Source organism: Ranitomeya imitator, chromosome 3 (genome assembly GCF_032444005.1).
Source record: "Ranitomeya imitator isolate aRanImi1 chromosome 3, aRanImi1.pri, whole genome shotgun sequence".
NCBI classification, from domain to species: Eukaryota; Metazoa; Chordata; class Amphibia; order Anura; family Dendrobatidae; genus Ranitomeya; species Ranitomeya imitator.
The window spans coordinates 15,291,425-15,309,739 of NC_091284.1; the positions used below are offsets into that span (position 1 = coordinate 15,291,425).

The window sequence follows — 18,315 nt, forward strand, 5'->3', positions numbered from 1 at the left end:
TCTGTGGAGGGGTAATGAACCTGCTGCGATTTAAACACCTGTGACTAAGAGGCGGAGTGCTCGGTCAGAAGGCTAGTGAATATAAATTTCAAAAAACCGACCGTCACATCCAAACCTAGACATTATACTGTATGGAGCACAACGTGTGGGGCCACTATACTGTATGGAGCACTATGTGGTGCCATTATACTGTATGAAGTACTATGTGGTGCCATTATACTGTATGGAGCACTACATGGGGCCATTATACTGTATGGAGCACTACATGGGGCCATTATACTGTATGGAGCACAACGTGTGGGGCCACTATACTGTATGGAGCACTATGTGGTGCCATTATACTGTATGAAGTACTATGTGGTGCCATTATACTGTATGGAGCACTACATGGGGCCATTATACTGTATGGAGCACTACATGGGGCCATTATACTGTATGGAGCACAACGTTGGGGCCATTATACTGTATGGAGCATTACGTTGGGGCCATTATACTGTATGGAGCACAACGTGGGGCCATTATACTGTATGGAGCACTACGTGGGGCCATTATACTGTATGGAGCACTATGTGGGGCCCATTATACTGTATGGAGGACTATGTGGGTCCCATTATACTGTATGAAGCACTATGAGGGTATTACAGTTGGAAAATCATACTGTGATGAGTTCCCCATTCTTTGATGGGTGGATTATGGGAGGGAGTACAGTAGAGTCATCATACCGCCCTGTGTTTGGGGGGCAGTTTTGTTTGCATCATACTTTATTAGTCAAGGATTTTTTTGTCCTTTGCCGTTACATATTTAAATTAGGCCATTTGCTTTTTACTGCTCTTACATAACACACATTATTCTAGTATTTATTAATTAAAATGCACTTTGTTAGGGGCACAACCGCTTTAAGTTTGTTTCCATATGAAAACATTCACCATTATATTTGATGATAGGAAAAAGCTTCCTGAATTGCAGACATTTTTGTAATAAATGAGTTTGGCCTCGACCTTGTCCGAGCTTTTCATGTTGACCTCCTGGGTGTCTCAGTTTGACATCACTGCTTCTAGGTCTTATATTTGCAGTGTGTGGTTGGAGCGCCATCTAGTGTCTAGAGGCGATTTCACGTAAACAGCGATATCACAACCAGATCTTAGGGAACATGTCAGAAAGGTTTCATTTAACCCCCTTTCTGCCATGATGCACAACAGTGAAAGGGTTAAACCAGCTCCCAAGCCTTCACTTTTAGGCTATGTGCCCATGTTCACGAAAGTGTGCAGAATTTTCCTGAGCAAATCCGGACTGCTTTCGCAGGAAATCTGCACACGTATTTCTAGTGGGGTTTTTTTGCGGATTCTTCGCGTATTTTTTCCGGAGCTTCCCAATGCAATAATATAGCGGGAAATCCATGAAAAATCCGCAAAATTAATGAACATGCTGCGTTTTTTGCAGCCATGCGTTTTTATAGTGGAAAAAAAAAACGCAACATGTGCACAAAAATTGCGGAATGCATTACAAATGATGGGATGCTTAATGTATGCGTTTTTTAAGCGTTTTTGCAGCGGAAAACCACTGAAAAAACGCAAAAAATCCGCAACGTGTGCACATAGCCTTCATTTTTTTAAATCAGATCACAGGATTAAATTCTTGCAATGGCGGCTTGTGAGCGACGATTTGGAGTTTGCTCTGTTACTTGGACGCCGATCAGACCAGGGTGCCGGCGCTGTGGGCAGTGGGTGCGGGCGCCGGGGGCAGGAGGTTTCCGCCTTTCTTCCCAAGCAGTAGAATCTCCTCCTTCAGAGCCGCGATCTCTTCGGCCTGCATCTCCACCAGCTGCACAAGCTTCTGCCTTTCCTGGACATCGGCTTTCCGCGGCCCCTGGAATTCTTCACCCTGCGCAGAGAGCAGATTTTAGAAGATGACCCCCCTGACCGCGGCGCAGCTTCCAGCACCAACACCCGTGTCCGCTAAAATAATAATGGCAGCATTTAGCGGGGACACTTTACATATTACAATGGACTGAACACTAAAGATTCTGTCACAACAGGTCTTCATAAAGGTCCTGCACAGGAGAATAAGACTGCACACAGCGCCTGCACAGGAGAATAAGACTGCACACAGCGCCTGCACAGGAGGATAAGACTGCACACAGCGCCTGCACAGGAGGATAAGACTGCACACAGCGCCTGCACAGGAGAATAAGACTGCACACAGCGCCTGCAGAGGAGAATAAGACTGCACACAGCGCCTGCACAGGAGAATAAGACTGCACACAGCGCCTGCACAGGAGAATAAGACTGCACACAGCGCCTGCACAGGAGGATAAGACTGCACACAGCGCCTGCACAGGGAAATAAGACTGCACACAGCGCCTGCACAGGGAAATAAGACTGCACACAGCGCCTGCAGAGGAGAATAAGACTGCACACAGCGCCTGCACAGGAGAATAAGACTGCACACAGCGCCTGCACAGGAGGATAAGACTGCACACAGCGCCTGCACAGGAGGATAAGACTGCACACAGCGCCTGCACAGGAGGATAAGACTGCACACAGCGCCTGCACAGGAGGATAAGACTGCACACAGCGCCTGCAGAGGAGAATAAGACTGCACACAGCGCCTGCACAGGAGAATAAGACTGCACACAGCGCCTGCACAGGAGAATAAGACTGCACACAGCGCCTGCACAGGAGGATAAGACTGCACACAGCGCCTGCACAGGGAAATAAGACTGCACACAGCGCCTGCACAGGAGAATAAGACTGCACACAGCGTCTGCACAGGAGAATAAGACTGCACACAGCACCTGCACAGGAGAATAAGACTGCACACAGCGCCTGCACAGGAGAATAAGACTGCACACAGCGCCTGCACAGGAGAATAAGACTGCACACAGCGCCTGCACAGGAGCATAAGACTGCACACAGCGCCTGCACAGGAGGATAAGACTGCACACAGCGCCTGCACAGGAGAATAAGACTGCACACAGCACCTGCACAGGAGAATAAGACTGCACACAGCGCCTGCACAGGAGAATAAGACTGCACACAGCGCCTGCACAGGAGGATAACACTGCACACAGCGCCTGCACAGGGAAATAAGACTGCACACAGCGTCTGCACAGGAGAATAAGACTGCACACAGCGCCTGCACAGGAGGATAAGACTGCACACAGCGCCTGCACAGGAGGATAAGACTGCACACAGCGCCTGCACAGGGAAATAAGACTGCACATAGCGTCTGCACAGGAGAATAAGACTGCACACAGCGCCTGCACAGGAGGATAAGACTGCACACAGCGCCTGCACAGGAGGATAAGACTGCACACAGCGCCTGCACAGGGAAATAAGACTGCACACAGCGTCTGCACAGGAGAATAAGACTGCACACAGCACCTGCACAGGAGAATAAGACTGCACACAGCGCCTGCACAGGAGAATAAGACTGCACACAGCGCCTGCACAGGAGCATAAGACTGCACACAGCGCCTGCACAGGAGAATAAGACTGCACACAGCGCCTGCACAGGAGGATAAGACTGCACACAGGGCCTGCACAGGAGGATAAGACTGCACACAGCGCCTGCACAGGAGAATAAGACTGCACACAGCGCCTGCACAGGAGCATAAGACTGCACACAGCGCCTGCACAGGAGAATAAGACTGCACACAGCGCCTGCACATGAGAATAAGACTGCACACAGCGCCTGCACAGGAGAATAAGACTGCACACAGCGCCTGCACAGGAGCATAAGACTGCACACAGCGCCTGCACAGGAGGATAAGACTGCACACAGCGCCTGCACAGGAGAATAAGACTGCACACAGCACCTGCACAGGAGAATAAGACTGCACACAGCGCCTGCACAGGAGAATAAGACTGCACACAGCGCCTGCACAGGAGGATAACACTGCACACAGCGCCTGCACAGGGAAATAAGACTGCACACAGCGTCTGCACAGGAGAATAAGACTGCACACAGCGCCTGCACAGGAGGATAAGACTGCACACAGCGCCTGCACAGGAGGATAAGACTGCACACAGCGCCTGCACAGGGAAATAAGACTGCACATAGCGTCTGCACAGGAGAATAAGACTGCACACAGCGCCTGCACAGGAGGATAAGACTGCACACAGCGCCTGCACAGGAGGATAAGACTGCACACAGCGCCTGCACAGGGAAATAAGACTGCACACAGCGTCTGCACAGGAGAATAAGACTGCACACAGCACCTGCACAGGAGAATAAGACTGCACACAGCGCCTGCACAGGAGAATAAGACTGCACACAGCGCCTGCACAGGAGCATAAGACTGCACACAGCGCCTGCACAGGAGAATAAGACTGCACACAGCGCCTGCACAGGAGGATAAGACTGCACACAGGGCCTGCACAGGAGGATAAGACTGCACACAGCGCCTGCACAGGAGAATAAGACTGCACACAGCGCCTGCACAGGAGCATAAGACTGCACACAGCGCCTGCACAGGAGAATAAGACTGCACACAGCGCCTGCACATGAGAATAAGACTGCACACAGCGCCTGCACAGGAGAATAAGACTGCACACAGCGCCTGCACAGGAGCATAAGACTGCACACAGCGCCTGCACAGGAGAATAAGACTGCACACAGCGCCTGCAAAGGAGGATAAGACTGCACACAGCGCCTGCACAGGAGGATAAGACTGCACACAGCGCCTGCACAGGAGGATAAGACTGCACACAGCGCCTGCACAGGAGGATAAGACTGCACACAGCGCCTGCACAGGAGGATAAGACTGCACACAGCGCCTGCACAGGAGGATAAGACTGCACACAGCGCCTGCACAGGAGGATAAGACTGCACACAGCGCCCGCACAGGAGAATAAGACTGCACACAGCGCCTGCACAGGAAAATAAGACTGCACACAGCGTCTGCACAGGAGGATAAGACTGCACACAGCACCTGCACAGGAGAATAAGACTGCACACAGCACCTGCACAGGAGAATAAGGCCGCACACAGCGCCTGCACAGGAGGATAAGACTGCACACAGCGCCTGCACAGGAGAATAAGACTGCACACAGCGCCTGCACAGGAGAATAAGACTGCACACAGCGCCTGCACAGGAGGATAAGACTGCACACAGCGCCTGCACAGGGAAATAAGACTGCACACAGCGTCTGCACAGGAGAATAAGACTGCACACAGCGCCTGCACAGGAGGATAAGACTGCACACAGCGCCTGCACAGGAGAATAAGACTGCACACAGCGCCTGCACAGGAGGATAAGACTGCACACAGCGCCTGCACATGAGAATAAGACTGCACACAGCGCCTGCACAGGAGAATAAGACTGCACACAGCACCTGCATAGGAGAATAAGACTGCGTGTGTGTGTGTGTACACATACAGTTAAGTCCATATATATTTGGACAGAGACAACATTTTTCAAGTTTTTGTTATAGACATTACCACAATGAATTTTAAGCAAAACAATTCAGATGCAGTTGAAGTTCAGACTTTCAGCTTTCATTTGAGGGTATCCACATTAAAATTGGATGAAGGGTTTAGGAGTTTCAGCTCCTTAACATGTGCCACCCTGTTTTTAAAGGGACCAAAAGTAATTGGACAATTGACTCCAAGGCTATTTCATGGACAGGTGTGGGCAATCCCTTCGTTATGACATTCTCAATTAAGCAGATAAAAGGCCTGGAGTTGATTTGAGGTGCGGTGATGCATTTGGAAGGTTTTGCTGTGAAGTAAACATGCGGTAAAGGAGCTCTCCATGCAGGTGAAACAAGCCATCCTTAAGCTGCGAAAACAGAAAAAACCCATCCGAGAAATTGCTACAATATTAGGAGTGGCAAAATCTACAGTTTGGTCCATCCTGAGAAAGAAAGAAAGCACTGGTGAACTCATCAATGCAAAAAGACCTGGGCGCCCACGGAAGACAACAGTGGTGGATGATCGCAGAATAATCTCCATGGTGAAGAGAAACCCCTTCACAACAGCCAACCAAGTGACCAACACTCTCCAGGAGGTCGGCGTATCAATATCCAAATCTACCATAAAGAGAAGACTGCATGAAAATAACTACAGAGGGATCACTGCACGGTGCAAGCCACTCATAAGCATCAAGAATAAAAAGGCGAAAAAACATCTAAAAAAGCCGCACAGTTCTGGAAGAACATTCTATGGACAGATGAAACCAAGATCAACCTCTACTAGAATGATGGAAAGAGAAAAGTATGGTGAAGGCGCGGTCCAGCTCATGATCCAAAGCATACCACATCATCTGTAACACCCGGCGGAGGCAGTGTGATGGCGCGGGCATGCATAAACCCGGCGGAGGCGGTGTGATGGCGCGGGCATGCATAAACCCGGCGGAGGCAGTGTGATGGCGCGGGCATGCATAAACCCGGCGGAGGCAGTGTGATGGCGCGGGCATGCATGGCTGCCAGTGGCACTGGGTCACTAGTGATTATTGATGATGTGACACAGGACAGAAGCAGCCGAATGAGTTCTGAGGTCTTCAGAGCCGCCATACTGTGTGCTCAGATCCAGCCAAATGCAGCCAAACTGATTGGTGGTCGTTCCATACTACAGATGGACAATGACCCAAAACATAAAGCCAAAGCAACCCAGGAGTTTATTAAAGCAAAGAAGTGGAATATTCCGGAATGGCCAAGTCAGTCACCTGATCTCAACCCAACTGAGCAGCATTTCACTTGTTAAAGACTAAACTTCAGACAGAAAGGCCCAAAACAAACAGCAACTGAAAACCACCGCAGTGAAGGCCGAGCATCAAAAAGGAGGAAACACAGCGTCTGGTGATGTCCATGAGTTCAAGACTAAAAATGAACATTTTATTTAAAATTATTGAATCTGTCCAATTACTTTTGGTCCCTTTAAAAACAGGGTGGCACATGTTAAGGAGCTGAAACTCCTAAACCCTTTGTCTCTGTCCAAATATATATGGACCTAACTGTATGCACACAGTCATGGCCTTGGCACCCTTGACATTTTTCCAGTATTTCTCCCAGAAAATTGTTGCATTTACATGTTTTGTTATACTCGTTTTATTTCCTTTGTGTATTGGAACAAAGTAAAAAAAGAGAAATCAGACATAATTTCACACAAAACCCTTAAAATGGGCCGGACAGAAATTGTTGGCACCTTCTACTTAATATTTGGTCACGCCCTTTGGAAGAAATAACTGCAATCAGTCACTTCCTATAATCATCCACAAGTTTCTTTCACCTCTCAGCTGGAATTTTGGACGACTCTTCTTTTGAAAACTGCTCCCGGTCTCTCATTGCTGCCACTTCAGAACTCTCCAGCACTTTGTTTCCATCAGTTTCTGGGGGGTCTGCTTGAGGTATGTTTGGGGTAATTGTCCTGCTGGAAGACCGATGACCTAGGACACAAACCAGCTGTCTGACACTGGGCACTACATTGCCACCCAAAATCTTTTGGTAATCTTCACATTTCATGATGCCTTCCACACACTCATGGCCCCCAGTACCAGAGGCTGCAAAACAACCCCAAAATATCTCTGAACTTCCACCATATCTGACTGTAGGTACTGTGTTTTTTGCTTTGCAGGCCTTATTCTGTTTTCGGTAAACTGTATAATAATGTGCTTTACCAAAAAGCTCTATCTTGGTCTCATCTGTCCACAAGATGTTTTCTCAGAAGGAATTTGGTTACTCATGTAGCAGTGGGGTCCTTCTGGGTCTCCTGCCATAGTGCTTCATTTCATTCACATGTGGATGGATAGTTCGCGCTGACACGGATGCACCTGAGCCTGCAGGACAGCTGGAATTTCTGTGGAATTTGATTGGGGCTGCTCTTCCACCATCCAGACTATCTTGCATTGCAAACTTTCATCATTATTTCTCTGCCGTCCACATCCAAGGGTTGCAAACTTCTTGATTATGTTGTGCACTGTGGCCAAAGGAACATCAATATCTCTGGAGATGGACTTGTTACCTGGAGATTGTTGATATTGCTGAATGATTTTGGTTATCAAGTCCTCAGACAATTCTCTTCTCCTCTTTTTGTTCTCCATGCTTAGTGTGACACACACAGACACACAATGCAAAGATCGAGGCAACTTCTCCCCTTTTTAACTGGTTTCAGGTGTGATTTTCATATTGCCCACACATGTTACTTGCCACAGGTGAGTCTGAACGAGCATCACATGCTTGAAACAAAAATCGTTTACCCACAATATTGGAAAGGTGCCAACAAAGTTACATTTTTTTCTCTATTTTCTGTGTTGTTCCAATGCACACAAAGGAAATAAACGTGTGTATAACACAACCTGTGGAATTGCTATAAGTTTCTGGGAGAAAGATTTCATTTTCTGGAACAATTTCAAAGGTGCTAACACTTTCGGCCATGGCTGTATACATATACACGTACACACGATGCGGACCTTTGTTTCTCCTCCCAGACCCACCACAGCAGTTTGCTGGGCATCCAGTTTGGCCTCTATGGTCTTCTTCTCGGTCAGCAGCTCGTTCAGCCTCTCCAGCTTCTTTGTCTGCACCCGTGTGATTTCCATCAGGCTCCTCTTCGTTTCCATCACCTTTATCTTTTGAAGACAGGAGAAGAATATGGTGAGAATCATCAACATCACAGAAGAAGCGAGAAACTCCATCCTAATCCGAGATCTGTGCCCTTGACTCACAGCCTGAGGCTGCACTGCCGAGACCATGATGCCTCCAAGTCTCATCCATCATCCGCATCAATCCTCACATACATTATATGGACAGAAGACACAGGTCTAACTCACTGACTTCTATCTTATCCTTCAGCCCCATCACCCCCGATATATAACATCAGGCCCCTCGGTGTAGAAGATCTGGTGCCATTGCCTCTTGGTCTTTACCATCCGGCCCCTCGCCCCCGATGTGTAATCTTCAGCTCCACTTCCCCCAGCGTATAACTTCTGGCCCTATTTCCCTAGGTATATCCTCTGTCCCCTCGCCCCCGGGATATAGCCTCTGTCCCCCTGCTCCTGGTATATAACCTCTGTCTCCTTGCTCCTGGTGTATAGCTGTGTAGATGAGGACAGTGAAGCCCTCGGAGGAGGATGTGGGGGGCACATACTTTCTCCATATTAATGTCTATGGATGTAGATGAGGACAGTGAAGCCCCCGGAGGTGGATGTGGGGGGCACATACTGTCTCCATATTAATGTCTATGGATGTAGATGAGGACAGTGAAGCCCCCGGAGGTGGATGTGGGGGGCACATACTGTCTCCATATTAATGTCTATGGATGTAGATGAGGACAGTGAAGCCCCCGGAGGAGGATGTGGGGGGCACATACTTTCTCCATATTAATGTCTATGGATGTAGATGAGGACAGTGAAGCCCCCGGAGGAGGATGTGGGGGGCACATACTTTCTCCATATTAATGTCTATAGATGTAGATGAGGACAGTGAAGCCCCCGGAGGAGGATGTGGGGGGCACATACTGTCTCCATATTAATGTCTATGGATGTAGATGAGGACAGAGAAGCCCCCGGAGGTGGATGTGGGGGGCACATACTGTCTCCATATTAATGTCTATGGATGTAGATGACAGAGAAGACCCCGGAGGAGGATGTGGGGGGCACATACTGTCTCCATATTAATGTCTATGGATGTAGATGAGGACAGTGAAGCCCCCGGAGGAGGATGTGGGGGGCACATACTTTCTCCATATTAATGTCTATGGATGTAGATGACAGAGAAGACCCCGGAGGAGGATGTGGGGGGCACATACTGTCTCCATATTAATGTCTATAGATGTAGATAAGGACAGAGAAGCCCCCGGAGGTGGATGTGGGGGGCACATACTGTCTCCATATTAATGTCTATGGATGTAGATGAGGACAGTGAAGCCCCCGGAGGAGGATGTGGGGGGCACATACTGTCTCCATATTAATGTCTATGGATGTAGATGAGGACAGTGAAGCCCCCGGAGGTGGATGTGGGGGGCACATACTGTCTCCATATTAATGTCTATGGATGTAGATGAGGACAGTGAAGCCCCCGGAGGAGGATGTGGGGGGCACATACTGTCTCCATATTAATGTCTATAGATGTAGATAAGGACAGAGAAGCCCCCGGAGGTGGATGTGGGGGGCACATACTGTCTCCATATTAATGTCTATGGATGTAGATGAGGACAGTGAAGCCCCCGGAGGAGGATGTGGGGGGCACATACTGTCTCCATATTAATGTCTATGGATGTAGATGAGGACAGTGAAGCCCCCGGAGGTGGATGTGGGGGGCACATACTGTCTCCATATTAATGTCTATGGATGTAGATGAGGACAGAGAAGCCCCCGGAGGTGGATGTGGGGGGCACATACTGTCTCCATATTAATGTCTATGGATGTAGATGAGGACAGAGAAGCCCCCGGAGGAGGATGTGGGGGACACATACTTTCTCCATATTAATGTCTATGGATGTAGATGAGGACAGAGAAGCCCCCGGAGGAGGATGTGGGGGGCACATACTTTCTCCATATTAATGTCTATGGATGTAGATGGGGACAGTGAAGCCCCCGGAGGAGGATGTGGGGGGCACATACTGTCTCCATATTAATGTCTATGGATGTAGATGAGGACAGAGAAGCCCCCGGAGGTGGATGTGGGGGGCACATACTGTCTCCATATTAATGTCTATAGATGTAGATGAGGACAGAGAAGCCCCCGGAGGAGGATGTGGGGGCACATACTTTCTCCATATTAATGTCTATGGATGTAGATGAGGACAGAGAAGCCCCCGGAGGAGGATGTGGGGGACACATACTTTCTCCATATTAATGTCTATGGATGTAGATGAGGACAGAGAAGCCCCCGGAGGTGGATGTGGGGGGCACATACTGTCTCCATATTAATGTCTATGGATGTAGATGAGGACAGAGAAGCCCCCGGAGGAGGATGTGGGGGACACATACTTTCTCCATATTAATGTCTATGGATGTAGATGAGGACAGAGAAGCCCCCGGAGGAGGATGTGGGGGGCACATACTTTCTCCATATTAATGTCTATGGATGTAGATGGGGACAGTGAAGCCCCCGGAGGAGGATGTGGGGGGCACATACTGTCTCCATATTAATGTCTATGGATGTAGATGAGGACAGAGAAGCCCCCGGAGGTGGATGTGGGGGGCACATACTGTCTCCATATTAATGTCTATAGATGTAGATGAGGACAGAGAAGCCCCCGGAGGAGGATGTGGGGGGCACATACTTTCTCCATATTAATGTCTATGGATGTAGATAAGGACAGTGAAGCCCCCGGAGGAGGATGTGGGGGGAACATACTTTCTCCATATTAATGTCTATAGATGTAGATGAGGACAGAGAAGCCCCCGGAGGAGGATGTGGGGGGCACATACTTTCTCCATATTAATGTCTATAGATGTAGATGAGGACAGAGAAGCCCCCGGAGGAGGATGTGGGGGGCACATACTTTCTCCATATTAATGTCTATGGATGTAGATGAGGACAGAGAAGCCCCCGGAGGTGGATGTGGGGGGCACATACTGTCTCCATATTAATGTCTATGGATGTAGATGAGGACAGAGAAGCCCCCGGAGGTGGATGTGGGGGGCACATACTTTCTCCATATTAATGTCTATGGATGTAGATGAGGACAGTGAAGCCCTCGGAGGAGGATGTGGGGGTCACATACTTTCTCCATATTAATGTCTATGGAGGTAGATGAGGACAGAGAAGCCCCCGGAGGTGGATGTGGGGGGCACATACTTTCTCCATATTAATGTCTATGGATGTAGATGAGGACAGTGAAGCCCTCGGAGGTGGATGTGGGGGGCACATACTTTCTCCATATTAATGTCTATAGATGTAGATGAGGACAGAGAAGCCCCCGGAGGAGGATGTGGGGGGCACATACTTTCTCCATATTAATGTCTATGGATGTAGATAAGGACAGTGAAGCCCCCGGAGGAGGATGTGGGGGGAACATACTTTCTCCATATTAATGTCTATAGATGTAGATGAGGACAGAGAAGCCCCCGGAGGAGGATGTGGGGGGCACATACTTTCTCCATATTAATGTCTATAGATGTAGATGAGGACAGTGAAGCCCCCGGAGGAGGATGTGGGGGGCACATACTTTCTCCATATTAATGTCTATGGATGTAGATGAGGACAGTGAAGCCCCCGGAGGTGGATGTGGGGGGCACATACTGTCTCCATATTAATGTCTATGGATGTAGATGAGGACAGTGAAGCCCCCGGAGGTGGATGTGGGGGGCACATACTGTCTCCATATTAATGTCTATGGATGTAGATGAGGACAGTGAAGCCCCCGGAGGTGGATGTGGGGGGCACATACTGTCTCCATATTAATGTCTATGGATGTAGATGAGGACAGTGAAGCCCCCGGAGGAAGATGTGGGGGGGCACATACTGTCTCCATATTAATGTCTATGGATGTAGATGAGGATAGTGAAGCCCCCGGAGGAGGATGCGGGGGGCACATACTGTCTCCATATTAATGTCTATGGATGTAGATGAGGACCGTGAAGCCCCCGGAGGAGGATGTGGGGGGCACATACTTTCTCCATATTAATGTCTATGGATGTAGATGGGGACAGAGAAGCCCCCGGAGGTGGATGTGGGGGGCACATACTTTTCTCCATATTAATGTCTATGGATGTAGATGAGGACAGTGAAGCCCCCGGAGGAGGATGTGGGGGGCACATACTGTCTCCATATTAATGTCTATGGATGTAGATGAGGACAGTGAAGCCCTCGGAGGAGGATGTGGGGGGCACATACTTTCTCCATATTAATGTCTATGGATGTAGATGATGACAGAGAAGCCCCCGGAGGAGGATGTGGGGGGCACATACTTTCTCCATATTAATGTCTATGGATGTAGATGAGGAAAGTGAAGCCCCCGGAGGAGGATGTGGGGGCACATACTGTCTCCATATTAATGTCTATGAATGTAGATGAGGACAGAGAAGCCCCCGGAGGTGGATGTGGGGGGGCACATACTTTCTCCATATTAATGTCTATGGATGTAGATGAGGACAGTGAAGCCCCCGGAGGAGGATGTGGGGGGCACATACTTTCTCCATATTAATGTCTATGGATGCAGATGAGGACAGAGAAGCCCCCGGAGGAGGATGTGGGGGGCACATACTTTCTCCATATTAATGTCTATGGATGTAGATGAGGACAGAGAAGCCCCCGGAGGAGGATGTGGGGGGCACATACTTTCTCCATATTAATGTCTATGGATGTAGATGAGGACAGAGAAGCCCCCGGAGGAGGATGTGGGGGGCACATACTTTCTCCATATTAATGTCTATGGATGTAGATGAGGACAGAGAAGCCCCCGGAGGAGGATGTGGGGGGCACATACTTTCTCCATATTAATGACTATGGATGTAGATGAGGACAGAGAAGCCCCCGGAGGAGGATGTGGGGGGCACATACTTTCTCCATATTAATGTCTATGGATGTAGATGAGGACAGAGAAGCCCCCGGAGGAGGATGTGGGGGGCACATACTGTCTCCATATTAATGTCTATGAATGTAGATGAGGACAGAGAAGCCCCCGGAGGAGGATGTGGGGGACACATACTTTCTCCATATTAATGTCTATGGATGTAGATGAGGACAGAGAAGCCCCTGGAGGTGGATGTGGGGGGCACATACTTTCTCCATATTAATGTCTATGGATGTAGATGAGGACAGAGAAGCCCCCGGAGGAGGATGTGGGGGGCACATACTGTCTCCATATTAATGTCTATGAATGTAGATGAGGACAGAGAAGCCCCCGGAGGAGGATGTGGGGGGCACATACTTTCTCCATATTAATGTCTATGGATGTAGATGAGGACAGTGAAGCCCCCGGAGGAGGATGTGGGGGGCACATACTTTCTCCATATTAATGTCTATGGATGTAGATGAGGACAGTGAAGCCCCCGGAGGAGGATGTGGGGGGCACATACTTTCTCCATATTAATGTCTATGGATGTAGATGAGGACAGAGAAGCCCCCGGAGGAGGATGTGGGGGGCACATACTGTCTCCATATTAATGTCTATGGATGTAGATGAGGACAGTGAAGCCCCCGGAGGAGGATGTGGGGGGCACATACTTTCTCCATATTAATGTCTATGGATGTAGATGAGGACAGAGAAGCCCCCGGAGGAGGATGTGGGGGGCACATACTTTCTCCATATTAATGTCTATGGATGTAGATGAGGACAGAGAAGCCCCCGGAGGAGGATGTGGGGGGCACATACTTTCTCCATATTAATGTCTATGGATGTAGATGAGGACAGAGAAGCCCCCGGAGGAGGATGTGGGGGGGCACATACTTTCTCCATATTAATGTCTATGGATGTAGATGAGGACAGTGAAGCCCCCGGAGGAGGATGTGGGGGGCACATACTGTCTCCATATTAATGTCTATGGATGTAGATGAGGACAGTGAAGCCCCCGGAGGAGGATGTGGGGGGCACATACTGTCTCCATATTAATGTCTATGGATGTAGATGAGGACAGAGAAGCCCCTGGAGGAGGATGTGGGGGGCACATACTTTCTCCATATTAATGTCTATGGATGTAGATGAGGACAGTGAAGCCCCCGGAGGTGGATGTGGGGGGCACATAGTGTCTCCATATTAATGTCTATGGATGTAGATGAAGATAGTGAAGCCCCCGGAGGAGGATGTGGGGGGCACATACTGTCTCCATATTAATGTCTATGGATGTAGATGAGGACAGTGAAGCCCCCGGAGGAGGATGTGGGGGGCACATACTGTCTCCATATTAATGTCTATGGATGTAGATGAGGACAGAGAAGCCCCCGGAGGAGGATGTGGGGGGCACATACTGTCTCCATATTAATGTCTATGGATGTAGATGAGGACAGAGAAGCCCCCGGAGGAGGATGTGGGGGGCACATACTTTCTCCATATTAATGTCTATGGATGTAGATGAGGACAGTGAAGCCCCCGGAGGAGGATGTGGGGGGCACATACTGTCTCCATATTAATGTCTATGGATGTAGATGAAGATAGAGAAGCCCCCGGAGGAGGATGTGGGGGGCACATACTTTCTCCATATTAATGTCTATGGATGGAGATGAGGACAGAGAAGCCCCCGGAGGAGGATGTGGGGGGCACATACTTTCTCCATATTAATGTCTATGGATGTAGATGAGGACAGTGAAGCCCCCGGAGGTGGATGTGGAGGGCACATACTTTCTCCATATTAATGTCTATGGATGTAGATGAGGACAGAGAAGCCCCCGGAGGATGTGGGGGGCACATATTTTCTCCATATTAATGTCTATGGATGTAGATGAGGACAGTGAAGCCCCCGGAGGAGGATGTGGGGGGCACATACTTTCTCCATATTAATGTCTATGGATGTAGATGAGGACAGTGAAGCCCCCGGAGGTGGATGTGGGGGGCACATACTGTCTCCATATTAATGTCTATGGATGTAGATGAGGACAGTGAAGCCCCCGGAGGTGGATGTGGGGGGCACATACTTTCTCCATATTAATGTCTATGGATGTAGATGAGGACAGAGAAGCCCCTGGAGGTGGATGTGGGGGGCACATACTTTCTCCATATTAATGTCTATGGATGTAGATGAGGACAGTGAAACCCCCGGAGGTGGATGTGGGGGGCACATACTTTCTCCATATTAATGTCTATGGATGTAGATGAGGACAGAGAAGCCCCCGGAGGAGGATGTGGGGGGCACATACTTTCTCCATATTAATGTCTATGGATGTAGATGAGGACAGAAGCCCCCGGAGGAGGATGTGGGGGGCACATACTTTCTCCATATTAATGTCTATGGATGTAGATGAGGACAGTGAAGCCCCCGGAGGTGGATGTGGGGGGCACATACTTTCTCCATATTAATGTCTATGGATGTAGATGAGGACAGTGAAGCCCCCGGAGGTGGATGTGGAAGGCACATACTTTCTCCATATTAATGTCTATGGATGTAGATGAGGACAGAGAAGCCCCCGGAGGAGGATGTGGGGGGCACATACTTTCTCCATATTAATGTCTATGGATGTAGATGAGGACAGAAGCCCCCGGAGGAGGATGTGGGGGGCACATACTTTCTCCATATTAATGTCTATGGATGTAGATGAGGACAGTGAAGCCCCCGGAGGAGGATGTGGGGGGCACATACTGTCTCCATATTAATGTCTATGAATGTAGATGAGGACAGAGAAGCCCCCGGAGGAGGATGTGGGGGGCACATACTATCTCCATATTAATGTCTATGGATGTAGATGAGGACAGTGAAGCCCCCGGAGGAGGATGTGGGGGGCACATACTTTCTCCATATTAATGTCTATGGATGTAGATGAGGACAGTGAAGCCCCCGGAGGAGGATGTGGGGGGCACATACTTTCTCCATATTAATGTCTATGGATGTAGATGAGGACAGAGAAGCCCCCGGAGGAGGATGTGGGGGGCACATACTTTCTCCATATTAATGTCTATGGAGGTAGATGAGAACAGTGAAGCCCCCGGAGGTGGATGTGGGGGGCACATACTGTCTCCATATTAATGTCTATGAATGTAGATGAGGACAGAGAAGCCCCCGGAGGAGGATGTGGGGGACACATACTTTCTCCATATTAATGTCTATGGATGTAGATGAGGACAGAGAAGCCCCCGGAGGAGGATGTGGGGGGCACATACTGTCTCCATATTAATGTCTATGAATGTAGATGAGGACAGAGAAGCCCCCGGAGGAGGATGTGGGGGGCACATACTTTCTCCATATTAATGTCTATGGATGTAGATGAGGACAGTGAAGCCCCCGGAGGAGGATGTGGGGGGCACATACTTTCTCCATATTAATGTCTATGGATGTAGATGAGGACAGTGAAGCCCCCGGAGGAGGATGTGGGGGGCACATACTTTCTCCATATTAATGTCTATGGATGTAGATGAGGACAGAGAAGCCCACGGAGGAGGATGTGGGGGGCACATACTGTCTCCATATTAATGTCTATGGAGGTAGATGAGGACAGTGAAGCCCCCGGAGGAGGATGTGGGGGGCACATACTTTCTCCATATTAATGTCTATGGATGTAGATGAGGACAGAGAAGCCCCCGGAGGAGGATGTGGGGGGCACATACTTTCTCCATATTAATGTCTATGGATGTAGATGAGGACAGAGAAGCCCCCGGAGGAGGATGTGGGGGGGCACATACTTTCTCCATATTAATGTCTATGGATGTAGATGAGGACAGTGAAGCCCCCGGAGGAGGATGTGGGGGGCACATACTTTCTCCATATTAATGTCTATGGATGTAGATGAGGACAGAGAAGCCCCCGGAGGAGGATGTGGGGGGCACATACTGTCTCCATATTAATGTCTATGGAGGTAGATGAGGACAGAGAAGCCCCCGGAGGAGGATGTGGGGGGCACATACTTTCTCCATATTAATGTCTATGGATGTAGATAAGGACAGTGAAGCCCCTGGAGGAGGATGTGGGGGGCACATACTTTCTCCATATTAATGTCTATGGATGTAGATGAGGACAGTGAAGCCCCCGGAGGTGGATGTGGGGGGCACATACTTTCTCCATATTAATGTCTATGGATGTAGATGAGGACAGTGAAGCCCCTGGAGGTGGATGTGGGGGGCACATACTGTCTCCATATTAATGTCTATGGATGTAGATGAGGACAGAGAAGCCCCCGGAGGAGGATGTGGGGGGCACATACTGTCTCCATATTAATGTCTATGGATGTAGATGAGGACAGTGAAGCCCCTGGAGGAGGATGTGGGGGGCACATACTTTCTCCATATTAATGTCTATGGATGTAGATGAGGACAGTGAAGCCCCCGGAGGAGGATGTGGGGGGCACATAGTGTCTCCATATTAATGTCTATGGATGTAGATGAAGATAGAGAAGCCCCCGGAGGTGGATGTGGGGGGCACATACTTTCTCCATATTAATGTCTATGGATGTAGATGAGGACAGTGAAGCCCCCGGAGGAGGATGTGGGGGGCACATACTGTCTCCATATTAATGTCTATGGATGTAGATGAGGACAGTGAAGCCCCCGGAGGAGGATGTGGGGGGCACATACTGTCTCCATATTAATGTCTATGGATGTAGATGAGGACAGAGAAGCCCCTGGAGGAGGATGTGGGGGGCACATACTTTCTCCATATTAATGTCTATGGATGTAGATGAGGACAGTGAAGCCCCCGGAGGTGGATGTGGGGGGCACATAGTGTCTCCATATTAATGTCTATGGATGTAGATGAAGATAGAGAAGCCCCCGGAGGTGGATGTG

The 18,315-nt window shown here is 49.3% G+C and overlaps 1 protein-coding gene across 1 annotated transcript in view; it reads right to left on the bottom strand.

Annotated features, from left to right (window-relative positions):
• Positions 1-843: 843 nt before the first annotated feature.
• CFAP44 (cilia and flagella associated protein 44) overlaps positions 844-18,315 on the bottom strand; it is a 256,160-nt gene continuing 238,688 nt past the window's right edge. The window contains exons 34-35 of the mRNA XM_069760527.1: positions 8,435-8,569; positions 844-1,881 (exon numbers count right to left, since the gene is read on the bottom strand). Coding sequence (XP_069616628.1) covers positions 1,693-1,881; positions 8,435-8,569 — 324 coding nt within the window. The 3' untranslated portion in view covers positions 844-1,692. The remainder of the gene's footprint in view (positions 1,882-8,434; positions 8,570-18,315) is intronic.